The sequence below is a fragment of the Hirundo rustica genome, chromosome 3 (assembly GCF_015227805.2).
Source record: "Hirundo rustica isolate bHirRus1 chromosome 3, bHirRus1.pri.v3, whole genome shotgun sequence".
NCBI classification, from domain to species: Eukaryota; Metazoa; Chordata; class Aves; order Passeriformes; family Hirundinidae; genus Hirundo; species Hirundo rustica.
The window spans coordinates 69392992-69420793 of record NC_053452.1 but is presented as its reverse complement, the minus strand read 5'-3'; the positions used below and the strand labels follow the sequence as shown (position 1 = coordinate 69420793).

Below are 27802 nucleotides of genomic sequence, written 5' to 3'. Positions count from 1 at the left end.
TAATGCTATACAAAGCAGGAATGTCTTTAAAGAAAACCTGAGCAAAAAGGAGGATGTAATTTTTATTTTACACTTATTGCAACATTATTTCTGGTATTTGTTTGCTATAATGACTAATACAAGGAATATATTAAAACCAGATGTTAAAATAAAAGTGGGCATTCTTTCCATTTGTAGCTTATTTAAAAACTTAGAGAAGAGAGTTCTGCCCCATCAGCTTTGGAAATAGATGTTTAACAGGGTAGAGAACAAGCTGAGCCTGAGTAACCCAAGACAACCAATTCTTTTAGCAGAAAGAGTGTCTTCTATCATCAAAAAGAGCCATCTGGAAGAGTGTTGGCTCCCTGCCAGGAACAACCCTTTAACAACCACTCGTCATGTGCTTTAAGTTATAATGTTCATAGCGGCACAACCTGGAGTGTTGGTAGAGGCCCTATTGGAGGAGCAATGTATTCCTCCTCCCGCAGCAACCGCAAAAGGATGTTCTTCTTATTCTTTGGCCAGTTATAAATGTGAGTGTTCTGCAGCCAGGTAGGCACGTGCTCCTGAAAAAAAACAAGGAAAATAAAAACTAAATTCCTTAAATCCTTCTGAATCTCTACCAGAACCTTTCAGATTCCATCAGACCTTGCCAAGGAAGATTTCATTTTGTCTGTTCCAGGCACTTCCTGTAACAACAAGAAATGTTAATTTGGCTTCAGAATTGTATTTGAGTTCCTAAATAAATGAACTTTGTGTGATCTCACAGCTTGCCTGTCTCTCTTTCTCTTCTGCCATCACACTGGCTAATTCAACACATTTCAAAGTCTGATGTCAGTGACAGGCATCGAAAAGCTTGTGAAAATAAACAGAGGAGAGGAGAGGAGAGGAGAGGAGAGGAGAGGAGAGGAGAGGAGAGGAGAGGAGAGGAGAGGAGAGGAGAGGAGAGAGGAGAGGAGAGGAGAGGAGAGGAGAGGAGAGGAGAGGAGAGGAGAGGAGAGGAGAGAAGAGGATTTCAGTGCCCCTAGCAGAGAAAGGCTGCCACCTTCATAGCTGCTAAAGGATCCATACAGCACATTCAACATTGGGATGAGGATCAATAAAAGGATGAGGATCAATAAAAACTGGGACTCCACAGGAACATTCACATGCTGGTAGCTCTCTCCCCCTCCCCTTGCACCTTTCTTCACCAAGCATGGTGTGCTCTGACAAACTGAGCAGAAGGCTAAGGCTGAGCTTGAGGAGACTAATGCATCTCCAGATTTGCAGGGTCAAACCTCCACCAATGCCTGCATCCTGGAAAAGCTGCAGTCCCTCATAGGGGTTGGCTAATGTCATTAACATAATGAAGCTAGGACCACCATGGCACTGGAGAGTGACAGCCAGCTGATGGAGACAAGCCTGCGCAGAGCTCACGCTCCCACGTTCCACAGCCTTGAGAGGTTTCCATATGGACAGCCTGGATGTGTAGGGGGGAAAGGCTATTATAATACCACTAATTAACAGAGGGACAGATCCTTGATGAAAACCAGTTCATGGTCACTATAAGACAGATTTGTTTTGGAATTGGAGACATCAGAATGTCGCCAAAATGATACAGCAGGTAATCAACATGAAGAGCCAGGACATCCAGCACTTGGTCCCTGGATCTCTTATTTAGCAGTGTTTTCCCAAGACAGCCCCTGTTAGGAGCAGCACAGTTCCTGTCAAGCTAGTGGAGCTAGCTCCAAGAGGATAGGGCAAAAAGCTGCTGGCATGCACATCTCTGGCGCTTCGCCAGGGGATGCCCTGGCATGGGCTGCACATGTCCTGCTGCCAGTAAACAGCCTAGCTACAGTTCAAACCTTTCATTCCCATGATCATGCTTCTCAAATTTGGCTGTCTTTTCCTTGGCCTGTACAGCTGTAGGAACAAGGCTGCATCACCTTCCCTGCTCAGGGAGCAGTTTGTGTTAATTGATGCAACCACTCTGTTAGAGCTACAGGATTTATGTATAGGAAGAAGGAGGTAAGTCACACAGGCACCTACAGACCCATCAGTGTGAACTCACCTAGGCTTCTGAACAAGCAGCTTTGTGACTGGCAGAGGTACCTATCAAGCCTGATCTTCCTCTTTCTCCAGTGGCTGAGAAAGGATAGGCTTTGGTCAGTGGTCTCCCTAATGTGGAGGGTTGTTCTTCCAGATGGACATCTCACTGCACATGGCTAAGATCCCACAGCATTCCCTTTGGTAGGAGCAGAAATAAGGCTTCTTGCCTCCACCTGCTAGTCTATTTATTTTGGCACAGGAATGGATTTTAATCTTTGTGAATTTTACTCCTTTGACAAAGCTCTTTGGAACTGGCCAAGAAAATCAAATGTTACTGGGAGAAAGATGACTATGTTTGCATGCACATGCATTGTTACATGGAACTTGTTTCTTTACTAAATCTTGTTAAGAGCTACAGATGGAAATGCAATTAAATACAGCAGGGGTTTTACCAAATGAGCCCTTTCTATGCCTTTGATAAGAAACTACATTTCTTGGACAAAGGAAATACAGTAGATATAGTCAGTCTGGACTTCAGAAATGTATTTGATAGAAGTCCACATGGGTAAATCATTAGTTAAGATGGAAATTAGTGAGAGAAATGTGTAGTGGGGAGGAAATCAGCAAGTGGGGATATAATGAGAGAGGCACTATACATCCAGAAGCAAGCTCTGTGCCTTGCTTCCAAAACTGCTCATGCAGTTTTGTCTAGTACCCTCCATAATGAAGTCAGTGCAAAAAGCACCTGCACACAAATCAGCTCTGGCAATAGTTTTAATTTGAGGGAGGTGTGTAGGGGTAAAGGGTAGCTACAGCTGCTTTTTTTACCCAGAGTGAGAAAGGGGCTTTTCCTTGCCACACAACAGCATCTGTCATTGCAGGTGGGAGTAAAGGGAAAATGGTTACTGTCCTTTACATTTTTAAAATTTGGTTGTGTGTGTGTGAGTTGAGAGGAAATTCTCTCTATGCCATAAGGAGAGTATCTGATAACTCTGCAGTCAAACTGGTAGGAAGAGGGGCAGAGTGTATTAGTGCAGAGGACAGGACTGTTCAGGGCTGTGACAGCAGAGCATGGTTTGACATGTCCTGCCTTCCCTGGCACCATCCCTGTTCATCTCAACCCTTGGCTGCTTCCAGAGGGAGCCTCTAGCATGGGGCAACCTTGGCTTAACACTTCAGTCATCAGGTGGCCAGACGAGGAGGACACATTTCTGCGGATTGCTGTGATGCAAACCTTGAACCAGCAAGGCCCACGTTTCCTTTAGTAGTGTAAGACTGGAAATCGGAAATGCTAGTTCCACCTTAACACTGTGTTGTGCATTCCTTGCTTCATTATTCAGTTTCCTAATGAAAGCTTCTTGGACCACATAGACCTCTTCCTGTTGGAGGTCGACTAATTTTCACAAACCAGCAGTGCTTTATGATGTGCTGTATATGAGATTAACTCATCTAAGAGCCCCATCCCCAGATGAAACCTCCAAATCTTCATTTTCTGCTCTCTTCCACTGCCAGCTATGCTAATACTTGAACATATAAAGGACAGTATAAAAAAGACAAAATTGAAGCACTTTGCCTGCCAACATCATCCAATTGTACATATACTTGGCAGTTTTTTAGGTACCTCACTTCCTCTGACTGCCTCCAGACTTCATTACTGCAACTTGTTCAGGCTCTGGTGCTCTCCTTCCACCCATGATGTCCTCAGTTACATTATCATTAAGTAGCTAGATGAAGGTAGGTGATGTACCAAAGGATTATGTGGAAAAAGAGACTAAAGCTTAACAGCAGTAGGAGATGCTGATCTGCATAATTTAATGAGAAAGGCACTTCTCAAAAAACTGAAGGGTTAAGTGGACTACAAAGGATGGGCAGGAAGGATGCCTGGAGCCTGATGCTTTGATAGAGGCAGCTGGATAAACCAAACCAAGAAATTCCTTACAGACCACTGTCTGAGAGAACTACTGCTATACACTAAATAGTCTTCTGATAAAGTTGAGCCCAAATTAACATAACTTACTGTTCTGTCTTAGAGCCCCAAGGCACCTATAGTGCCTCCTGGGACACTTTTCTCTGTAATCCTTAAGGTGCCAAGTGGCTCTAGACTGTGTGGTCTGTTCACATGGTGGGCACTCAAGTAGCCCCAAGGTTAGGAGCCCTTTCCCCACATCAAAGACTGACTGAAAATGCTGACTGCTTCCCTGCTTTGGCCTGCCTAATTCCCACCACTGCTGTCTTCCAGGTACTTAGTTAAGGTAAGTAGCAGACTGAGATTATTCAGAAAGGGATTTGAATGCCATGAAATACCAGAGGTACTGTTCAACCCATAGGACCTCACATATTTTACAAACCCAGAGACATATTTCCAAATTTCTGATCTTAAATCAGTGCTTAAATAAAGAGCTTCATTACACTAAAATCCACAAGTGCGGTGGGACTGCACAGCCCTATAACCATTGAGAGCATTGTTTAAATTTTGACTCACGTTACAAAATTTGGGCACCCAAAGAAATATAAAGAATTTTTCCATTCAATTTGTAAAATGCAACTGTACCTAGGGGCAACATGATAGCTACCCAACAGTGCACAAAGCATTTAGTTATGCAAAGTCAACACGAATGAATACAATGCAGGAGACTGAGGAAGCTATAACAGAAGCCTTTTATTATTTTTGTCTTTGTAAAAATCCAAGAGTTTCTCCCAGTAAGGTAGAATCTCTTGCATTACTTATTTCTTATTCTCAAATGAATCTTCAAAACAAGTAAGGAGGGCAGATGAAATTGCCAGTCCTAAAAAAATAAATCTTAATTTTGCCTTTGATGGGCCCATCAAAGTTCAAGCAACAGCCTAGTACTCTAGTATGTATTATACTCTTAATTTTTATATTCTCGACACACCCTCTTTCCAGACCCTCTCTTCACACCAGTTATAAATCCTGCCCATCTCACTCATCAGTATTGCATTTGGACAAAATTATAAAAGGGTTAATATAAAAAGCATGCTTCCTGGATAGATTGCCTCTCTCCATTTAAATTCTTTCAGTGCTCAAGGCAATTTGAGTTTTAGTTGTACATTCATCATCAGAAATACATTTATATGCTGATTTATATTGTGGGTGAAATGTTTTTTTATCTGCATGTACATAAACCTATAAACTTTGGAATACATAAGCCTATAAGCTTTGGAATATTACTTGTGGGCTATTAAGAACCGAGAAATTGCGTGTTTGGGTTTTAAGATTCCATCTGCTGCACTGTGATCAAAATAATATGCACTTAATCATGCGGCAAGTATATAAGCATGCATGTATGTTACCTTTTTGGCATTTGGAAAAAGCACAGGGATGAATCTGAAGTTCATACTTCCTTGCTGTATAAACTCAATCTGCATCTAGAATAGAACAAAATGCCAGTTTTATTGTAGTAACATGACAGTTTTTCTCTGCATGCATCTGAACCCTATGTATAAAAACATTCCTTGCTTACTTAAACTGCTCTTCTGTTAAATTACTTATCTGTTGCTGGTGGACTTGGTGTTGTATGGTTTGGCCATTTAATCTAATTCTTCATTGCTACAGAAAGGATACAGGAAAGATCTGTCAACATTTCTTGAACATTTAGTTTCATGGTGTGAAGTAAGTGTGGGTTTAGCTGCAGGTGCAATCCCATTAAATCCACCTCGAACTGGTGAAGCCTGACTAACACCCCTGTTTGGCCTACAAACGATTGATTGAAAGATTTCAGCCCCACAGCCCTGGACACAGGCATCCCGGGGGTGGTACAGACAGCAGAGTACTGCTGAGAGCTCATCTGCTGGTGACAGCTTCTGAGAAACCTGACTGCAGATTCAGACTGGGGGATCAGATGGGTTACAGGGTGAGAAAGGCAGCGAACTGCAAACCGAGGGAGAAAGGATCAGCTTCATGGTTCTATGGGCTCTTCTGGGCTAAATGTCCATCCTGTGATAGGCTGTGGAGATGGGTGTCTGGTCCTCTGGCAACGTGCACTTCCCAGGAGCCCTGCATTGCATCTCTGGCCTTTGCTTTGCAATTCCATCCTTCAGTCAGCTTTACTGTTGCCTAAGAAAAGACCTCAGTTCCAGGATGGCTGAAAGTAACAGGTTTAGAGGGAGGAAGGTCAGGCACTGTTAGATAAGATTGTGCTCAGGGCTAAAGAAGGTGAAGGAGGGGAAAAACATTGAACAATAAAGAATATGAAGAAATAAGATGAGCGTGTTTAATAGGATTTTTCTTCCTTGAACCTCTTAGCAGATGTTAATGAGCATACGGAGCTGATGAGAGGAAGGATTAATGAATTCCAAAGAGGGGTGTTTAACTATGGGGATTAGGGAAAACAAAGCAAAGAACCTGCCATTTGGAGACAGATTTGTCTTTTGAGAAGAAGAGACAGTCTTTGTAAAAGAGCTAAAGCATGTCCTCGCTTACCATCCTGTGGATGTATTTAGTATGTAAGCCGTGTTCATCCCTGTCCAGCTGGGATTCAGCCCCTTCCACATCCTGTTTGTATTTTGGACTGATTGCTATGATTATCATCACCGTCTTCTGTTAGGGAGAAAAGCACTTTTATGAAACTGAGAAACGCAGCGTATTTGGTAGAGGCAGATCGGAAATCTGCCAGTTTGTGTTTTAAGTGATCTTTGTGTTCCTGGCAAACACAAGAGGATCTCATTCATTCTGGCAGGAAATACGGGAGAACTCATACACTCATTCTCCTCGTTATTTCTCAACATCTCAATATAGAAAACCTAAATGTCAAGAGATGTATTAGCAGCTACCAGTTGACACTTGGAATCCCTGTCATAAAAAGCTACTTTTTATCAGTGTAGAGTGTCTATGTGCATACACAGAAAACTTTTGTCTTCAAATTCAGACCCAAATGTTTTCCAACAACAGCTTATGTAGAAATGCATCTATTTAGTCATCTATGGCTTTTTATACAAAAAGCTACTTAAGACAGTGGTCTGTGGAAGCTACTTCTTGGGCTCTCAGTGGCAGAAATGACATCTTTTCTTGCTGATCTTAGTGGCAAAATGCGCAGGGGCGGGGGGGGGTGGGGCTGATGGGGATGGCCCGGGCAGATTTAGGGGTACCTGGCAGCTCTGTCACAATGGGCTGAAGGCAAGGCAATCCACCTTGCTAGGACAGCCCAAATCTTGCCTCTGACCTTTTTAATCCCAGCCCCACACTGAGCTCAGGTTTCCAGAGAGGGGCCATCCTTCATATCTGGAAAACATCTTTCCTCCTTAATGGCAGGCCAGCTGAAATGCAGGAGATGAAAGCTTCCTACTTATGTTTACCTGGGGCCTGCCTTTCATCCCCAGCACATCAGGCTGTGTGTGAGGCTTCCAAGTCTGTGGATCACAGTCAGCCTGGCACTTAATTAACTCCTTCCTTCTGTGCTGTATCAAGAGAATCTGCCCCACCACAGGGTCAAATATGGCAAGAAGCCATTATCCCTAACACTGACTCAACATACTCCAGAATTACTTCTCTTGTGTTTGACATGTGTATAAGCATTTACAGATGTTGAGGGTTTGCAAGAGACATGCCCAGATCCACACTTCCCTCTCTTGTGTCCAAGCAGTCCCTTCCTCCACACACATGTAAGGGTTTTGAAGTTAGAAACTGCCTCTACAGTCAGTGAGGGAAGATAAACTTTTCTGGGGTGGGTAGTCAGAGAAAGATCTGACTTGAGTAAGATCTAACTTGGTGGAGGCAGGAGATTGCTCTCTGCGCATACTGGTTTCTCCTACTGACTGTAAACAAGTCCCAGAGGAGATGTGCCAGCTTTTATTTTAAGTGATAATGATGTTTTTGGCAGAAGCAAAGTCACCCCGTCTTCTCGTTTCATTACGTACATTACACACAGTGAGCCCAAGCCTAATTTGTCCTGATGCAAGCCCCAGTAGGCATGACTGCATTTCCACAGCAGAGGTCCCAGGCTGGCTCTGCATGCACTTGTATCATGACTGCATGGACACCTGCAGCAAACCTGTGTAGGGCTGGATCAGATGGTTGAGCTTTTTTGCTCACCACTTCTGTCATCCTATTCCTGAACCATGGAGATCTGGCCAGAGCAAGTCAGAGACCCGGTGGCCACTCGGCAGGGTGAGAACCCAAGGAACCCAGCCCATGATGGCTCCTGTCCAGAGACAGAATCACCAGTTTGCCCCCAGCTGTGCTGGTATAGTCCGACCACTTGGCTTGATCCTAGAGGAGATGTGCACTCACTGCTCAGGGGAACTTCAGAGGAAGTGAAGGGCACTGGCAGCAAGATAAATCTGTTTTACTGCTTAGATAGATACAAAGGGATGAGAGCAAATCTATATATCAACGAGGAGAATACCAATTTCCAGTTTAAATGTAGGATGGCTTATCCAGAAGAACCCTTCAGCATTTTAGGTATCAGTGTAAAAGCTACAGGTGAGAAGGATGCACATCAGCCATGACTATGCAGCCCGGGATGAAATACAGATGTCATTGTAACCAAGCACAGCTAAACCCCACTATTTAAAAAGGGGATGGAGGACCAACTTTTCCAATGGATAGCTTCAGGCTGGATGTAACAGGCAGCATTAGAATCTGGCAAGACTGCCAGGATTAGCACTGCCTTTCTTAAAGAAAGAACTCTGGGACCATCAGATACAGATGTGAGTGATATTTGCCTACACTCTCTCTGCAATGCCTTGCCATTTCTACAGGGGCAGGGAAGAAAACAGTAGGGTCTTGCATTTTCATTCTGTCCCTGCTATGTATTAGAATAATTCAACCATTTTCCTCAGGTCACCTCTGCTATAAACAAGGTTAAATTGCCCTTACATACATCACCTAGGTAGCGCTCCATCCACTTAATGATGTCAATACCTCGTACCGTGTCCTCAAAGATATCAATCTGCAAGAGAATGAAAGTCTGTGGTGAGAATCCCTTCACCTTCCCTCCCCATTTTACAGAACTGATAGAACACCTACTCCTTTCTTTGTATTTGACTAGCATGCCCAATTCCCTTAGGAAAGAAACCTGTACATGCACTTCTCCCTTTCCCATGCAGTCTGGAGTCAAGCTGGACAGGCAGCAGGCAGGCAGGCAGAGGGGGGCTGCTGCAGGCACATCCTTGGGTTCCCACTCAGCTGGCCCACTGGCTGCCCTGCCAGCCTCCAACTCCCAGGCATTTTTTTTACAGGCCAGAACAAGGTGCTGCCCACCTTCTCCATCTGTATAGCTGCAAATGCCTGCTATTTTCTGGCTGCAAGGGTATACTGAGTGGGAAACTTTAGCTTCATATTGAATTAAATATTCAGGGTGTGTGGTAGGAAGTCAGCCAGGTCACTGACAACTGGGTGCAGCCACCCAGACTTCAGTGACAGAGCAGCAGGGGAGACCTTCATAGGACTGAGTATGTCCAACACTGCTTGCTTCTCTGCCCACCCATTAAACCCAGAAACCAGCAATCAGTGACTGTGACCAATGGAGTAAGTATTAACTTCTCCAAGTTTTCAAGAGAAGAGTCATGACCCCCTCTCAAGTCAATCTTTTTCTCTTTCTGAATGCAGAGAGCCCCCTTGTTTCCCTGCTTTGGGGCCATTTTGCTGTATTTATTATTCTGCAATAGGCTCCAAGAGCTGCCTGTCCAGCAAAGGGGCTATTAATGAGCCTTCTACTCTGTAAAGCTATGGTGCCCAAAAGATTTCTTATGAATTGGTCATAGTACAGAACTACTGGAGAGAAGTATAACTGCAGTCTCTGTAAAAAAATCTTTGATTCATGAAAATAAATAAGCATGTGCAAAGCTCCCCACTGAGTCTCATTCAGTTTAATGATAGCCACTTGCTTAAATGCTTTCCTGAATTGGAGCCAAAGAATGAAGGTTGAGGGGTCAGATAGCATATGCTCTTGAATTAAGAAAATATGAATCAAGATTTTGATGAACACTGAAACCTAGAGCCTCTGTGGGCCTCTAAGTTGAAGCAAACTCATGAGAAATTCAGTAAAAATGAGAATGGCTTATGGGATTAGACTCAGACCTTTTCAGGCCAATGATTTTTAGAGTCCCTTTTAAAAGTATAACAAAGCAAAATCACTTTTAAAGAGATAACAAATGAGATGGGCTGTTTCATTAAGCTGTGTGAATTTTAGAATCTACTTTTCGATCTTTTTTAGCAGAAAGGTACTCACATCTGAAGAATCAATGATGTAATAGCATTGGAGAAAAAAAAAGGTAGGATGGGATGAACATAAAATTGACCTCTTGTAACACTGATATTACAGATCAAATATGAGACATTATTAATGGAATAGCTTACAAAACCTCATACTATTGCTCACCTGGTGTCACTAAGTGAAATTTTCCAGGGTCACTATTAAACCGTATTTCAAAGCACAAAATTCAGTTAAAAGAAAAATAAACAAAAAAAGCAGATAACTTAAGTTACAGCTTGCAAAACCAAGGCTAGTTCATTCTATTTGTATCTTCTTTAGCCTACAAAATGTGATGATAACCAGAAAAACGTTTAAATGGGCAATGTATTGCCTTTTTCTTTTTCAAAGCCTCTTCCCTGGTTGAAAGTAATTTTTTCCGGAAGGAATACTTACAGCAGTTTGAAATCCGTTTACAGACAGGAAGTTCACAAATTTCATAACCTCCACTGCCGTATCCACTGAGTAGGTTATAAAGACCTTGCCTGAGAGAGAGAGTCTGTATGAATATGTAACACATTTAAATGCACCATTCAGAGGCTGAGACTGCCACAGCCTTCCTTCTCCACCACACTGCAGGTTCTGCCCACTTAGGTCTCTTTGGGTTGTTTACAAAATGGATGTGGGATAGTGCAGTGGCTCTATCTTTGAGAATTGAAACCAACCCCCTGTACAAAACCCTGTTCTAGATTTGAGCTCCTCCTGCCTTACTGGCAAGCTGCAGAGGGTAAATCCCTCTGCTGCTCCCTCTGCCCTGTGGCCAGAGCTGCTTTTTCCCAGTGCTTGGGCATACCTGAACCTGGGCTTTCACCCACAGCTCATGTTACCTGGCTGCAGCCAGCACAGCTTTCCCCAGACCCACTGATTCGACAACAGAGCTGGAGGGGCCCTTATGCATGTCATAGTGCCTCTCCCTGGAGCAGCATTAACCCCCTGGGCAGGCAGGATGCATGGCTGGTGGCAGCAATATCCTTGCCCTTGTGGGAGGGGTTTCCATGGATTTGTATCAGGGTAAACCAGCTGGCTGATCTAATCCAGCTGTGCATGCACCACAGATGATCCTGTTTTATCCATTAATTCCTCCATCTAGGACACACTAACTGATAAAGTAGGGTCTATCCAAGAGTGGCATCTGGTATCATAACTCACTCCTACAGGCTGGAGAGATGTGACTCCCTGGATTTGAAAGGTGATACACAGAATGAAGAATAAAGGAAAAATCAAAACTTCAGGAGAGCTGTGGAGGGTTCTTAGCAATGGTACATCTCACCTACTAGTTACTTGGCATTCAGAAAGAAGCTATTTTTCCGAAATCTGACTTTCCCCTAAGAGTTGGAAGATGAATGCATCTGTGGCACTGGTGGCAGTAGAAGCATGTCAGGCAGAGCTGCCCCTCAGCATGTCCCAGAGTCCTCTCCAAACTCACCAGCTCAGGGAGAAGCTGAGGTCAAGGCTCAACATATTTGTCTGGTTTGGGACAGGCAGAAACACTTTATCCCTCAGGCTTTGTTTGTTATTAGTCTTTTACTGTAAGCTCCAGCCCCTCCTGCCTCCAAGGGACATCCCATTTAGCAAGGAGTCGTGAAAACAATCCAAACAGTATTTACTTTTTGTAAACAAAATAACAATCAATTAATGACAATTATGTTTTCAGGATTCAAGGGGGTAATTCCATCCCACCAAACACAGACACTCACACCCAACAGATGTGGTGACACTCAGTATTTTCTTTTCTTGTTGTCTTGATGTCATTTCCCCCTGCCTTCTCCTCCCCCTTCACCACCCTGGAGCTCTCCCACCTAAAGCTGTCAGGCTGTGCTGTAAAATCTTGCACAGAACAAATTTGCTAACCACTTACGCAACTCCTCCGGCAGATTGCTGGTCCTCAGAGTTCCCTTGGCTGCAGGGTTACTGAGAGGTCTCGGGACAGCAGCTGGACATGGAAAATTGTCAGAAGGACAACTGCATGCTTCATCCAGGCCGCATGCCTTGGGGGGCAGCTGACCATTAGGTAGCTGATTGTATAGCTGGTTTCTACAAAGAAAAGCAACGGAGGATTTAGAAAATACTTATTTTCAGGCAAAATTCAGAATTTCTTTTCCTTTTAATAACACACTAAGAACTTTATCTGCGTCTTAGCTGTGAAAAGTTCTTGCAGAAATGCTTCGCTCAGCACATCTGCTTAGTTATTACAGTGTCTTTGGAATGATACCTTGGTGACAGGCTACCACAAGAAGCGGTTTATTGGAGAAACAACATTAATCACAGGAAGTAAGTCACATCATAGCTGAAAGCTGTTCAGCTTGCAATTAGCAGGAGCAAAGGCTGCTCCTGAGGGAGAAATAATGGCATGTCGTGGATGTTTTTATGCATGTATGGGAGCAGGGCGGCCCTTGGGTAATCTTTTCCCATTACTGAAAGGTGAAGAACACTTCATGGCACCTCAGATGCTCTCACGGTGTCCTGTGAAGTGTAAGAGGCTCAGAGAAAGGTGAAAATTGGGAAAATGGGTCTACAAGGGCACCCCAGCTCCACCTCTGGAGGGCCTTCACTCTTGGACAATGTTTTGTCCAATGTTTTGCCAAAATTCCTTTTGTTAATTTCTTGACCAGCAATGGCAGACCCAGAAGAGGGTTTCTCATGTCAAGGATTGCCATTCCAGACCTGCAGTAACCTTGCCTAATGTCTTCTCCATTGTAGTGAACAGACAGAAAGGGATTTTAAGAAGCTTAGCAGTTCTTGTCCTACTACACTTTGGCTTCAGATTTTAAGTCAACGGGAAGGTGAATCCACAAAGATTTTTACGTGAGGTGTACTTTTACTTGCAATCTGCTGGGTTGAATCTGCTGGATGACGTTTCTGTTTCTCTGAGAGCTTTCCCCCAAAGAGCCACGATGTTTAGTCAATCAAGACCACTCTCTTTTTTTTTTCTTAGCATTCCTTAAATGAATGATGACAGGCTGGTCGCAGCATGTTTTCTGTTGTCACATTAAGATTTGGTTTATTCATTTCGGTGCAGATGTTTTCTGTTACAAAATACTCTATAGGCAAATATTACCAACATATAACTGCTGTTCCTGGAGTCAGCCTGCAAGTAGCAGCCACGCAGCCGCAGGACAGACCCCGAGTATTCTGGATCTCTTTTAGCAGAAGAAAGTACTAACAAAAGCAACACATGCCTCATCATTGGCCACAAAAATGCTACCCGGTGGCTAATTTACAGATCTTCCCAAAATTCCAGCTTCTCTAACAGATGTGCCAAAAATCAGGAGTCTGGTTTTAAATTTTACTACTGCAAAGGATACCCACTATCCCCCAGTATTTTTACATTTTCATACAAACTCTTCAGTGCAATTCTCTCTGTGGCAGGTACTCCCTTATCTGGCTGTCACTTTTCTGTTACAGCCCTTAACTTTTCACAGGCCAGAACATAATGATATTTCAGCTGTCTGCCCTCTTTTGTCCTGCACATTCCCACAGCTCCCTGCCAAGGCCATGTCACATAAGTGGACATTTTCAAGCAGAGATGCCTGTAAGTTTAACACCTCTAAAATATTGTGGCACTTGAATAAAAACAGTCTGATTTCAGATAGTCTCAAAACCTGAAGCTTCAATTTGTTTTTATACAGCTGAATCTGAAGGAATCCCTGCATGAGTAGGATTTCCCATAATGAGATACTTATAAGAATATAAGGCCTGGTAAATTAATATTTGAAGATCAGTCAAAAAGCCCTGGATGAAAAGTGCCAGACATTTTGGCATGAAAAATCACAGAAAAGGCTGCAAACTGCAGTGTAGAGATATATCAGCAACTGATAGGATTTTCTCCCTTTTTCTCTGCACCACAGAAGAGGAAAGAGGGAAATCATTGTAAGCCAGTGATTGAGTTGTCCAAGGCTGGTACAGTGTAAAGCTGAAGACCCCAGCAAGCCACCAAATTGACCTTTGCCCGTGAGCAGGAGAGGTTTCCAAGGTTTCAACTGAGATATTTTTCAACCCCTCATCTCTTTAACCTTCAAGCATTTATCTTTCTCAACACCTGCATTTCAGGGTGTGCTCTAACAACGTATCAGGTATCCGGCTTTGAAGTCCTTTAGGAAAGGGTCAGGCCCCCATTTGGGTGTAAAACAGCAAATAAAGCAAACAACCCAGCATCTCACATGCACTCCTGCAGCCCGGGCATGCTCACAGTGTAAGGATTCAGAATTACTGGTTGAAAGCCCACAAAATCACATCAGAGGAACTTCCACTTCCCACAAGCCCCACGCCCCCAGGCGTACTTACGGGAATCGAGGAGGACCAGGGGAGGAGCACGTCCTCTGGGGTGGTCGATCTCCAGTGCCTTTGGGAGCACGAAGGTTTGAGTAATTTGGGATGACTTGCTGGGCCGGGCGGATAATTCTCATGCAAGGTCCAGGAACAGGAGGAAGTGGTTGTGATGGCTCAGCAAAATGTTGGTAAGGAGCTCTGCCATCTGGGAGGGTGAGAAAATAAAGGCAGCAACTATCATTTCAGCCAACACATTTTTGCCTCAGTTTGTGTTTATTCCTTTCCAGGCATGTCTCAGGAAACTGAGCAGTTTGGAGGCATTTGCAGGTATCTCGCTCTGAAAGGAGCCAGATGAAGGAATGTTTTAAAGTCTAAAGCTTTCTATTTCCCATTCACATACGGCACAGTTCAGATCCCTGCTCAGGGTTGGGCTGTTGGGACAGCTGAGAGTTAAACATTCAAGGCTGCCTTGTCCCTGCGCTTACTGTGCCTCAGTGTTTTTTGGTAGGGTTTTTTTTTTAATTTCTCTTTGGCAATGACTTGTGAAAATGAATCATCCCAAAGTTCTCATTAAAGCGATGCAAAATCCTGGAACAAATCAGTTTGCAACACTAAGGCTAAACAGACTGTGATTATTGTAAATGAAAAGAGGAAAAATAATCACTTAGTTTGTTACTTCACCCTGTGTGAATTTCTGTCAAAGTGACATTTTAAGGACTTGATGCTGCTCCCATTGCCATCCAAGAGGCTGCAGGGGAAGCCCAAAGTGATAATTTTGCTCGAGCAATTCTGAAAACCTTTACTGTTGCTGTCCACACGTAATACTGATTAATAACTATCGTACAGTGGAACTGTTGGCATAAACTGAAAGAGAAAGGCAATGTAAGCTGTTTGTTTCCCAGCTGGGGAGAAGGAATTTTTTTTTTTTGCCCTCAGTCTTTCTGCTTGCTGTTTTCATTAGGCAGCAGCTCTGTGCACTTCCAAGCTGCTGTGTGCAGATCAAAGTCCAGCCTGGCAGGGCTTATTAGCACTGCATGATTATGGTGTTATGAGCTGTCTCTAAAAGCTGCAGTACTCAAATGCTCTTTTCCCCCAAAACTGTTTTTAAAAATCCTTTGAGCTATTTTTGAGTCATGCTTTTCTGTCCCTAGCAGCCATGGGGACTATCTTTTTTTTTTTAAGGGGAGGATAAAGAAAGAAAATAAAGCTTTGATGAAATTCTCCCAATTCCAGGGGCCAACACTTAAGAAAAAAACCCCTCCAACCAACCCCTTAATCACACAGATTCCTGATGAAACTGTGAGTCAGCAACATTGTATTTGTCGAGATTGTTTCAGGAGATTTTCCCACCCCCCTCTTAACTTTTTGCAACAGTACAGGATGAAAGGGTCTGGGAAAGCCATATTGCCAGGCAATATGGTTTCCTCCTGGATTCCTCATGACCAGCTCTAGGGAAGGTGAGAGGGATCTGGGACACTCAGTTTGGTTTGGAGGTTTTAAGGCCAATGTTTCACCAGCTTCCTTTGGATCTGTCTGCTGCTACAGGATATTGGATGCAGCCACAGTTCAAAGCACAGCGTGGCCAGGCCACGTGTGCCCACACACCTCCACATCCCTCAAAGACAAATATCTGAAATAATGGTCAGCGGGCACACGACATTGTGAACATTTCTTTGACTTCAGAAGTCGAAAACAACAACGAAGAAGTTTTGTTGTTGTATCTCAAATAGCAGGTGCCCTGAGCCAGATCCCAGCCTCAGAGCACAGTTGCTGTTCCCCAGGGGAGGCGTGTTGCAACACACGAACTGCAGAGCTTTGTTGCGGGTTGCCACTGCCCAACAATTATCTGAGACACAAGGAGCTGTCGAGGTGATTTACGCTGTACCAGGCATGTGAGAAACAGCAGTACAGTTGCCAGCTTCTTGGTCCTGACCAAATCTGCTCCAGCCATCTGAGTTGATTTTGCTCTTTTTGCCCTCTGGATATGGCTGGAACGGTAGTGATTTTTCTGAAGAAAGCCTTTCAGAGTTCCTGCTTTCAAACAAAATGTCCTAATTCAGTAAATGTCCTACTTCTCAGGATGCCTGCTTGTGGAGGAGGTAAATGGAGGTAAATGGTGAGGGGTGTTGTGCAACCAGCTCTTTGTCTGCTCAGAGCTGAACTGAAAGGAGAAGGTACAAAAAGAAAAGCAGAGGACATTTTCCAAATGTTAAGCTGTAGATGTTGTTGAAAGTCCATCTGTAGCCCCCTCCCCTTTACAAAGCTCCAAAATCAGAGCTGGAAACTGAGTTTCTGAAACCCTCCTCTTTTATATACCTAATTATAGCACATTGCTGGAATAACAAAACTCCTTAAACAGATGCAACATAAATGCTTTGGAGTCAAAAAAAGGTTTAAAAAAAAAAAAAAAAAAAAAGTTTATCACAACAGGCCTGCAGCTTTTTATTACAAAGCCAGCCCAAAACAGGTCAGGGTCTCATGAGCCTAATGTAATATAAATTATATTAAAACAATGATATTACTGTTGAATGTTCAAAGCTCACTTCATAACAGATAAAAATCTCAGAGATTGAAAAGGAATACTAATTAATAGCAGGCTGTAAACTGCGCTGTAGTCTCCCAGAGCCAGAACGCCCATATTGAGGGAGTCACATCAGCGCTCAGCGACACAATCACCAGCAGCTGAGAGGGCTCCATTTTAAGTAATGAGCTTTCATTTCAGCTGACAACAGAAAAAAAAAATGAGGATGATGGATGTCACGCTCTTTTCACATAGAAATAAAACACATGGGTGAGTCTGGTCATAGTGCTGGGAGATACTATTTATGGAGATCAAGGGTAACCCCCCATCCTGATCCTGGCAGGAAATTCCCAACTCTGAGAATCCAAGGGAGAGCAAGGAAATCTATGAAAACAACAGGAATTGAAATGGTATAGGAGGCTGCCGAATGACTGATGCGAGGAGGAAGGAAATGACTAGAATATGAAATAACAGCAGGGAGAGGCTGTGCACGCTCAGCGCGACCGACAAAGGCTGGTTTCTAAGCAAAATCATTCGCCTGCACTCGATGAGTAACCGCGACCTCTTTAACTTAGAGGTTCAGAGGTTTTGCAGCAGAGAGTCCAGCCACATAACCCAAAAATCTGAAATTCTAAAATGGACTGCAATGAGATTTTTAAAGAGCTTAATAATTGCATGCCATGCTGGGAACACGCCCATGGTGAACCATGGCTGAGCTACACCCAGAGAACCTCCTGTGCGGCGAGAGGTGCTACTTACATGGGCCTTGGGGGGGCTGCTGTGCCGGGCAGCGGTGCCTGAGGCAGCCATGGGCCTGCAAGGGGGTGTTGGGATGGGCCAAGTGCTGGCACACAGGACACTGCTGATGCTCAGGTCCCAAAAACTCTCTGGAGATCAGTGGTCCTGGGAGGTCCTGGGGGTTCAGCACAGACACCAGTGGTAAGGGGGGCTCCAGATGCCTGATGCCCATGACGTCTTGTGACTGGGAGTTGTACCCTGTATCTACAGTCCCCAGCTCTGCCAGGAGTCTGTTTCCCGAGGGTTGCTGTGACTGTGAACTCCCTTGGCTGCTCTCCTCCAGTGAGTCCTCAGGAACACCAGACAAGATCTGTTCTGATTTACTGGAGTTGTGCCTGGTGTCAGCTGAAAGCTGTGATCTTGGCTGCATGCCTGGTTTGTCCATAGCTATAGAAGGTGTCTTCAAGGGAAATACTCCTGATATTGATTCACCAGAACAGAAGTGTCCACCTCCATCAGGATCAGTATATTTTGACCACAAACTGCTGGCTGGCTCCACGGGCAGTGCTGAATGATGAGGAGCTGGTGCTCTGCAAAGGCAAGATGGATCGGCCCGAGGTGTTCGAGCAACACGTGGGCTCTGGGCCTCCTCATCCTGCATATCCTCTCCAGAAGGCTTCAAAACATTTTCCAAGACATGTTCAGGTAACTGGGACCACGGCATGGATTCATCCACTTCTACTGGTATGCTTCGACCCACAAAAGTGCCTGAAAAATTGAGAGAAGTTAACACTGGAGATGGACAGCCACACAATCAAATGCCTATCATCCATCATCATTCAGTGACTGTGAGCTGGAGTACAGAAGAGTAATATGTATTCTTTATATTCTTTATACTTTAATGCTTTTTAAAAAGATGGCAGAAAACAGCAAGAAAGGTCTGGCTGACTTTTAGCAAAACAAGAAAGTAGAGGGTTAGCTGGAGTGAAGCTAGTAGAGAGTTATAATTTGGACTAACCTGACACAGAGGCCATTTCCAAATTTTTTCGTTCAACCGGAAGTGAGTCAGCTGCCTTATTGCAAGGCCAGGATTTTTCAGCAAGCTGGAAAACAAGAAAGAGGACTCTTGTGAACACGGTACTGTTTCACATGGGCAATAATCCTAAAATAACTCTATCTCAGATGCTGGAAAAGAAATAGCAGTTAAAGTTTTGGAAATTGTGTTGCGCAAATCAAATGTTTTGTATGGGATTTCTGAAACCTACTGTTCCTGACACTGGAGAGGGGCAAAAGCAGATGAACTGCCTCTGAGAAGGAATTCTGGCACCTGACAGTAGATCAGACTGCTTAGGTCTGGAGCTTTGGTTTAGGCATAATCCAGGCAACACAACCACTTGCAATTATTCTACTCTTGACCTTCTAGTAACAGCTGATGCATCAGATCTAAAATTCACCACACACCTAGCTGAGTAATTTCAACTTGAAATCTTGTTTCCAAGTGCTGATGCTTAATTTATGGTACCATTTCCTCCAGTCTATTATCACAAGACTGTCATTATTTAAAATTGTTGAAAATTAAAATATAATTTAGAGAGATTAGTTATTGGTTGGATTCTTTTCCTCTCTCCTTCAGAACTTGACCAGAACAAAATGATCACTTCCTTTTAGGACTGCTATCAGAAAATTTGGTCTGGCCAAGTGACTCCTGATGATGGATGCCTCTGCTTCACCCTGAGTCAGGATGATAGCAGCAGCGATGGGTGAATGCTGAGCAGGCTTCAGGAGTGCAAGCATCTTCAATCCTCTTACAGAGTGCAGCCCAGCTTCCTCCCAGCAAATTCTGTTACCACAGAGTATATAGAAAAATGCGCTTGGTGCCCATCATTTCCCCAACCATTTATCTTCTATCAGATTGAAGAAGCTAAAATCCCAAGTAGGAGAGTTATCAGAGGAGTAGGGACTAAGCACTCAAGCAACTGGTATGACAATATCTGGCGAAAGAATCTGGCCTGAAAGCCTGGTAGAGAAAGTCAAAATCACAACATGTTTGAAGAGCTTTTAGTGATCCAAGGGCTTCTCCCAACTTCAGTCACAGAATCTTGAACAAAAAAAGTCAAATGAAGAACAAATTTAAATCACCACTCTATAAAAAAAGAGTTGAACAGGAACACAGAGAGGTACAAAGCAGTGTCCCAGCCATTACCCCGGCTTCCACAGCGATTCTGTAAAAGCAAATGTTGTGCCCCATGTTACAGGGCAAGGTTGAGGCTTTGCATTTTTGCTGATCAGGTCAAATGACACGTATTTCCCCCTGAAAGTACCTCTGGCACAGAAAATTCTGGGTGTAACATTTGCTGGGAAGTAGGATATAAACTGTGCTTTGCTGCTGGGCTGCAATGTAAACATTCCTCCTCTATGTAACTTAAGCCCCATCTGTGCAGAAGATTTGCCATATATTCATACATACCCTATGTTATATTAAGCTCATCCACAGGGAGAGTTATCCTGGGATAATTACAGTGGGATAATTACACTGGTACATTTTCCCATGTAGGCAAGTCCTCAGAGCAGCTATTAGCTGCAGCAGCACAGCACGCACGCTGCTGCTCCGACAGCTGCAGCCCCTGCACGAGAGCACTGGATCTGGCGCCAAACCAGCTCCTGCCAGTCCAGCGCCCAGGCTGGAAAGGCTGACGGTCAGCTCACCACCATGATGTCTCTCCCCGAGGCCTGCACCCCTTCTCCTCTATGCCAGGTCACAAACACCGGCCAAGCCCGCTGAGCCCTGGTTCTCCGACAGGAATAACTGATGTGATGGGAAAGCGAAAACCTCGAGCTCTCAGCACCAGCGCAGGACTGCGCCAGGGACTTGATGCCGTGCTGTGCAGGAGTGGCAAAGTGTCCTTTGCCTGGGACCTTTGGTCAGATGTCAGTTTAAATGATGACTGCCCTGGGGTGGTGACTCACCAGGGCAGTACAGCGCAGTCAGATTTACACCAACCAGGCTGTAAAGCTGCTGAGTGGTTCCCTGACAGAGAAGCGCCTGTGAAGGAGAGGTGTCAAATGCCCTGCAAAGCATCTGTCTTTGCTTCCCTCAACAGCTTTGTAAACCTGACCCTTGGATCAGCTGGCCTTGAAGTGCCTGCTCAGACATGCTTCAACTTGTGGATATCTCTGCGTGCTTGGTCAAAAAGTGAATGACGCGCGCTCCAGCAGCACAAATCACACTGCAAACTCTTACCTCCCCTCTGAGCATCTCCAGTAAACTGGTTCCTTGTGCAAAGTTCACCCTGGTGTTCACAAAGCACAACTCAGCTGTGGACTGTGGTACAGCTCCACCTGTGTAGGCCACATGCATTGTCTGATCATCCCTCCATTTGATATAATGCTTAGCAAACATGCAAACTAGACTTTTCAGAAACAAATTTGCAATGCCTTATACACCAAGATGCTGTTTTGATGGTCTCTGAAGTACTGGGTGAAAATGCTAGAAACCACTTTGAATTCGGATCCTCTATATTCAATAGCCTTTTGTTTAGCACCGTGACAAGAATGGATTTCTGTGGAGAAACCGAGATCTCAATCCAGAGCTCAATGAAGTAAACGGAAATCTCTACTGACTTCTGTAGGTTTTGGATTGGGTGTCAGATGGGATTTAAAAGTTACTAAATTCCTTTGGAGGCTACAGCCTCCAAAAGTTTTGGAGATTTTTTTAGTTCCATTGCTAACATCCAGCTATCTATGAAATAAACTGCATGAATCTAATGAAAGGGACGACATGGGCACGAAAAATTCAAGGATTGCTTTCTTGAAGTTTATTATTTAATGTATTTAGTCTGCCTTTTGGAGAAGGGATATTAAGACTTTATTAAACTGTATTGTGAATCATCAGCCACCAAACTCTTCAACTGTCTTACTTCAGAGTATTTTAAAAATGTCTTTCCTATTAGTTTAACCTCTGAATGGATAAATGCCTCTTTATCTTCCAAATCAACCTAATATTTAAAAGACAGCTTTATTTCCTTCCTGTGTAACATGAGCTTAAAAAATTACTCCAAATACCTGAGCGAAATAGTTTGGTCAGACAGAAGAGACAACCAATTCCAAATCATTTATGTTTTTACCTGCAAAAACATCTAGGGTTTTTTTAGATAGGTTTTTGCTTAGACCCTGCTGCAGGGCATAAGCAAAAGCAGAGCTCTGACACCCACAAACAGCCCCTGCTCTCACAGGGTCGAGGTAAGAGGCACCAAGGGGATGAGGGTTTTGGCATTAAGAAAGTAGGAAATGTGACTTCATTCCCCTCCTCCCTCAGTAGCCCTGGCTGGAGAGAGAAGCGGTTACAACAGCAGAGCTCTGCCTGTAGCAATGGATAAATTAACCCCAGGACATGATGAACATTTTTTGAGCAATGCCTGCAATGGCATGTGGATGGGAATTCCCAAGAGAAATCCCCACACTGCTGAAAATGTAACAGATGATTCAAAAACATCCTCCTCCAACAGCAGTACTTCAGGGTGTTGTTTCTGCTCAGCTGAATATTCTTGGCTTTTGGAAAAAGACCCAAAAGAGCCCATTATCCCTGTGTTTTATGTTGCCTTGTGCTGCTGAGTTTCATTTTGTTTCCTTTGACTTTTCTAGTTAGCTTATCCTGCAAATACAGTCAGGCATAGGGCAGAAAAATTACCTGCTTGGCCTCCTGTGTTTGAAGAACTAGAGGAGAGGAATGCTTCAGCATACTGAAATACCCTCAGAAACCTGTAGCTTGATCCCTTCTCTGGCACAGAGGCTGCTGCAGAGCAGAGATCGTGCCCAACCTCATTTGGAAAGATACCGCAACCTCAAGTCAGTTCATGATATTGCCAGAAAACGTCAAGAATTTAATATCCCCCCTGCACCTCTGACTATTCAGGAGATTACTGATAACCAGCTGGAGCCATTGCATATATTTCTGCTCGTAATAAAGTGAGGAGGCCCTTCCTAGAGGGACAGAGCCTGGACTGCTCCCAAAAATGTCAAGGGAACTCCTTAAACCACTCTTTTTCTTCCCTCTCCTTATACACCCAGTTCTGCAATATGCATTAATTCAGCAAATAATCTCTGTGGGTGGGTGCTCAGTGATTCAAGCTCTGAGAAGAACCCTCATCCAGCTTCCTTGTGAGGCTTCCCACACCCAGAGAGCTTCTTCCTCTGCTTCTGCCAGGGAGACATGGGAAGCCACCCAGACCTCCTGCTCACAGCCACCTGCTGCTGGCCATGGCCACTCCGGGAAACCCGCAGGGAGACCGTAAATGAAGGGGAGCAAATTCTTCTGCAGGTCAGTAGAGATGGGCCTGAGCACTCGAGTTTGAAGCAATAGCTAAAGTTCCCTAAAAAGTTCCCTCCTCCCACGGAGGCAAGAGGACAAGGGGAAGGGTGTTGGGCTCGGCTCATCTGTGCTATTTTCTTGCAGCTGATTGCAAAACCCATCAGGTATTTATTTCATCTGTTTTCCAGCACGAAGACTTGTCAGGATGCGCTGTCCCAAAACACACTCTAACCATCTATCTGCTTTTGATTAGAAACCTTCTGTCATGAAGAAACAGAGAGAGACTGCAACACGAGCATGGTTGCGCTCTCTGCCGCTTCCGGAGAGGGGGAAAATATCTTTCCTCTTTTGATCAAAGTTTTATTTGTCTACCTTGTTAAAACATAAAACATTAGGATGAGAAAGAAACCTCACTTTCCTTGGTGCACAACACACAAGGACAGGTTTTTTATTCACCAGTCACAGCACTTCTAAAATGGCATGGGTATAGATTAAGGCAAAGCTGAGATCACAAGGGGTGGGGACAGACAGGAATTTCTTGATTTCCAAATAATTCCTGCGTACTTTGGCTGAATCCCTTAAGCTCCCTGATGCTGCTGATATCCATCTGCAGGATGGGAGTAAGTGCATGCAGAACTTGCAAGCTGCTGTGAGGATGCACATGTTGAGATCTCAAGGAATGCTGTTGCCATGGGGTGAGATGAGTATAAGCGTGCAAGAGCACTTGCTCTAAGCGCAGCTTTCTCTACAGAAGCACTAGACACAACTTTCCTCAAAAAAACCCAGAGAGAAAACCTTACAGGAGGAGCAAGTGCCGATGTGGGAACTGGTTTGGGTCTACAACTTAAATAAGCACTGCCAAGGGCCAAGGAAATCCAAAGTTCAGTTTCACACTGCACCATGAGAAATTTTGGCTGCTGTCATCATGGACGCTGACCCTCTCCCTTGGGTACCCTCCACAGCAAAGACTAAGGCAACGTGTCACATTCCTAGCCCAGACTTTTAGCTCTCTAGGGCAGGTAATGTTTATTTTTATGACTTTTGGAAAAATTAGAAAAAGAATATGAAAATAATGTTCCTCTGGCTATATGGTTGCTCTCACATACTTTCTGAAGCCATGGCAGGAAAATCTACATGTGCCAGGAGAACACACTTCAAATCCTGCCAGCATGGCAAACATCACATTCTCTTTTGCAGCACTAATGCTGCTTCACTGAACAATCCATGGTGCAAAGGCTACAGCAGACCTAATACTTTTTGCCTTTTTAGTGTAGACATCGATATACGTGTTGAAGGAATGCTGGGCAATAAGTAGTAAGAAACTAAGGGTGACACCCTCTAGCAGGGCATCTCAGATATAGGCAACATTCCCTGCCAGTTTTCTAAACTATGTGAAATATGAAAATGTCTACAATTATCTTCAGTATCCTTAAAAATGTGATTGTTTTCTAGAGGCTACTTCCCACCCATTTCTGGTGCTGATAAAGCTGTCACAGGCACTTAAGAACATCCAGTCTGCTATATCCGATGGCCTGGCATGTTCAAACCTTCTGTCATAAAACTGGGGCTGGCTCAGTGGGGTGGGAAGGGGGTATCACCCTGAGAGGCATCAATTTCCTCAGCCTGCTTTCCTATAACTTCATCCCTTACAATGAAGACTCTGGTTCCTAAAGAAACCCCAGTATTTCACACGGCTGATGTCTCTCCTATCCCTAAGCACTCTCCCTGCCTGCAGCACGAGGGCTGTGGGGTGCGTGGGTGGTGGGAGGCTGAGGAAGCCTGCAAGGACCTGACGTGTCTCCCTCAGCTGGCGTGAGAACTGCCTCGCTCACTTGCAGTCGTGAAACGTGCAGAAATGTGTGTATCTTTCAGACACGTACCCTCTGCCAAAGTTCAAAAGCCACTGCTGGGGGTGGGGGGCACTGACAGACACGAACACCATAACTGCACATGCCTTGTTTCCTGCCTTAGGAAAACAGAAAGAAGACTCAACTCCATTGGAAAACAACAACAACAAAAAAATACGGCACGCTTCCAGACACTGCCAGCACTCTGCAAGGGCATGGCCGGCTTCAGAGGCGGATGGCACTGCAGGCAGCAGCACCATCGGCAGCCACCTGCCCACCCTGGCCCAGCCGCCTGTGCCCCTCGCATCCCCGTCTCTGGCATCACCTGCCATGGGTGTCACAGCAACATCTGGTCATGGTGGGGCACTGGTGTGGCCAGTCCAGGCCTTGAACCCACGCAGGGCTTGCAGGAAATGGGAATTTCTCATCTCGGGATTGCTGCTGGTGGTTGAGGACCAGTAAGCCCAGATGTGCCAACCTCGGTGCCCAGCTAGTGCTAACCCTACAAAACCATAGCCTGAAATTGGGTGAAATGGGAGGAGGTTTTATATGGCTGACTTTAAAAGAAACACTACCACCTTGCTCCCACTTGTTTCTGTGCCAAGGCTGTAGAGGATGGTGCAAAAAGGGTCTGTGATCCTGTTTTCTTCACGCCTTGCAGCCACCTTTCCCTCACCAGGTCTGTGGACCTGTCCCGTGCAGCTTCAAGTCAGCCAAGGAAGAAAAAGGAAAATAGAAAGGAAAAGGGAAAGAAAGGGAAAAGGACGGGCGGGGCAGAGGGAGAAGGAGACGGAGGAGAGGGCCATCGGCCAACACAGCACCTTGAGCCTGCCGAGCCGGGCAGGGCGGGAGCGGGATCAGGCCGGGCCGCCAGGCATTGCCAGGCAACTACGTCAACAGGCAGGACAACATTTCGACACCAGGCGTGTCCGTCCCCAGTGTTTACCCCAAACCCCTCCTGATTTAAAAAAAAAAATAAAAGAACAAGAACCAACAAACAAAGCAAACTGCAGCGAAATGGCTGAAACATGTTGTAACCATCTGTGAAAGTCGGGCTCTCATGAGAGAGGGGGAGAAAGCGAGTGAGACAGCAGTTGGAGGTGGGGGGGGAGCCCCGGCGAGAGCCAGGCGTGGGTCAGCAGCTGACGGCAAACAGGGGCCGAGAGAGGCGGCACCTCTGACACTTCTTACCTTGCGGGCGAGGGAGGTTCGCGCTGGGCTGCCCGAGGAGAGCGAGGGGGCTGCGCACCTCCTGCGCTCCCCGCCGCGCCCGGGGCTCCTTCCTCGGCCGGCCGGGCGGGCGGCTTTCCCCTCCTTTTACGACACCCTCCCTGCCTCTCCCAGGTAAGCGGCAGAACTGGCTCTGCAGCAGGAAGTGGAAGAGGCACGCACGGCTCAGCGCGGCGGCGGGAGAGCCTCTGTGGGGCAGTGACACTTCGAAGCTCGCAGCTCCCCGGCAGTGCCTGCGTGCAGCTCGCCGCCTCTCCCGTGGGAAGCCGGGCGGCCTCTGCCTCAGCGCCGCGGGTAAGAAACTCCGGGGGATCCCCGGTGTGATTCCTAAACGGTGTGCCTCGTCGGGAAAGTCATGCCTTGCTTTCAGCCCTCGGTGGCTTACCGTCAGTGCCAAATGTTTAAATCAGCTGTGATTCAGACTACTGAAGACAATCACATGATGCCTGTAAGGACTATATAAAGAACAACAGAAAAAGAATTTCTCGTCTGGTTCTTGCTTTTAGGTTAGATTTCTAGACACTTCCAGGTTTCTACGCTCTCAAGGAGCAGAAACTTGCTTTCCCTACAAGCTGAAACTTCTGTGTTCTCACGGCTTCTGAAAGCCGAGCAGCTCCGGAGATCCCCGGTGAGCTGCCCCAGGAAAGCCACTCTGGCCGCTTTTGTCCCAGCCCACGCCGCTGTCCTGAGCCCCCACTCAGCGCATCTCCCTGCCGAGAAGATCTTTCTGATCTCCAGCCTCATTTTCTTAGTTTAACCCTAGGTTCACTTAGCTGCAGCCTGGGCACTGCTCGTCCGTCCTCCAGGTGACCACAGGTGGACACCACAGGCTGCCTCAATGCCTGGCCGGTCTGCCTGCACACACAGGGACAGCTAAACCATCCCCCATGTTCCTCGCTCTGGCAGTGCCACTGCTTCTCCTTCCTGTGCCCTTCCTGTGACACTGGGGACCAAGGAAGGAGCCACATGCCCAGCATTCCTGCCCCTGGGACGGGCTCTCTCTGGACGCCTACCAGAGGCATCTCTCTGCCAGCCTCTCTTTCTGGTCCAAAGGCAAAACCGTGACCCAGGCAATTATCTCCTCTCATCAGGGAATGACCGCCTGCATTTTTGGAGGGAAATCTCAAGCAGCTGGGAGCAGCATATGCCCCCAACTGAGCACTAAGTATGATTGTACTGATGGCAGTGCAGTGATGCCCTGCAACCTGGGCTTACCTTCCCTCTGGAGAGACCTCACATCAGCCTGGCCCTGGAACTGGCCATCCTGACCCCCTCCTTCCTGTGCCAAGGCAAAGGCCAGCAGGACACCAGGGCTCTCTTTTGGAGCATCCTAAAGTTGTCTGTGACTGCTGCCAGACTTCCTGGACAGTCCCTGCTGGTCCCAGCCAGACCCAGATGCAACGAGCACTCGATGCTTGCGGCTGGAGTGGCTGCATTATAACCACAGTCATTTGAGTTAGCTGGAGGTTTAATCCCTCTGGCCTGGCCTCCGCTGCACAGCTGTTTTGCACCATGAACACCCTGACAGCTGGCATTTTCACTAGGCTGCCTGAGCCCCGAGTTGCACCACACTGGGCTTGGGTGGCTGCCTCTCCTGCCAGTTTTCCCACTGGCCTCCAGCTCCAGAGCAGTGATTGCTCCACTGCCACCTGTGTGCCACAGTAGGTGAGGG

The 27802-nt window shown here is 45.6% G+C and overlaps 1 protein-coding gene across 5 annotated transcripts; it reads right to left on the bottom strand.

Moving 5' to 3' along the window:
- On the bottom strand, positions 1-26111 carry TRAF3IP2 (TRAF3 interacting protein 2). 5 transcript variants are annotated; one of them, XM_040060155.1, is made up of 11 exons: positions 26092-26111; positions 20987-21084; positions 18764-18848; positions 17767-18513; positions 14502-14691; positions 12076-12251; positions 10614-10702; positions 8847-8915; positions 6449-6565; positions 5320-5394; positions 1-545 (listed from the first exon to the last, which is right to left on the bottom strand). In XM_040060155.1, the coding sequence occupies exons 2-11, from the start codon at positions 20999-21001 to the stop codon at positions 399-401; spliced, it is 1710 nt and encodes a 569-aa protein (XP_039916089.1). In that variant the 5' UTR covers positions 21002-21084; positions 26092-26111; the 3' UTR covers positions 1-398. The 5 variants fall into 5 exon arrangements, with proteins under 5 accessions (XP_039916089.1, XP_039916091.1, XP_039916092.1 ...); XM_040060156.2 differs by lacking the exons at positions 1-545; positions 5320-5394 and adding an exon at positions 5609-6110 and having other exon boundaries at positions 26092-26107; XM_040060157.2 differs by lacking the exons at positions 12076-12251; positions 14502-14691; positions 17767-18513; ... (1 more) ...; positions 20987-21084; positions 26092-26111 and adding an exon at positions 11045-11166.
- Positions 26112-27802: the final 1691 nt, after the last annotated feature.

Bases quoted from the DNA above. Each gene is read 5' to 3' on its own strand.
- TRAF3IP2 (XM_040060155.1), bottom strand. The intron at 14,692-17,766 runs GTAAGTAGCACC...TCACCCTCCCAG, and splicing joins GCAGCCCCCCCAAGGCCCAT to ATGGCAGAGCTCCTTACCAA. The intron at 5,395-6,448 runs GTAAGCGAGGAC...GTTCTATTCTAG, and splicing joins CTAAATACATCCACAGGATG to ATGCAGATTGAGTTTATACA.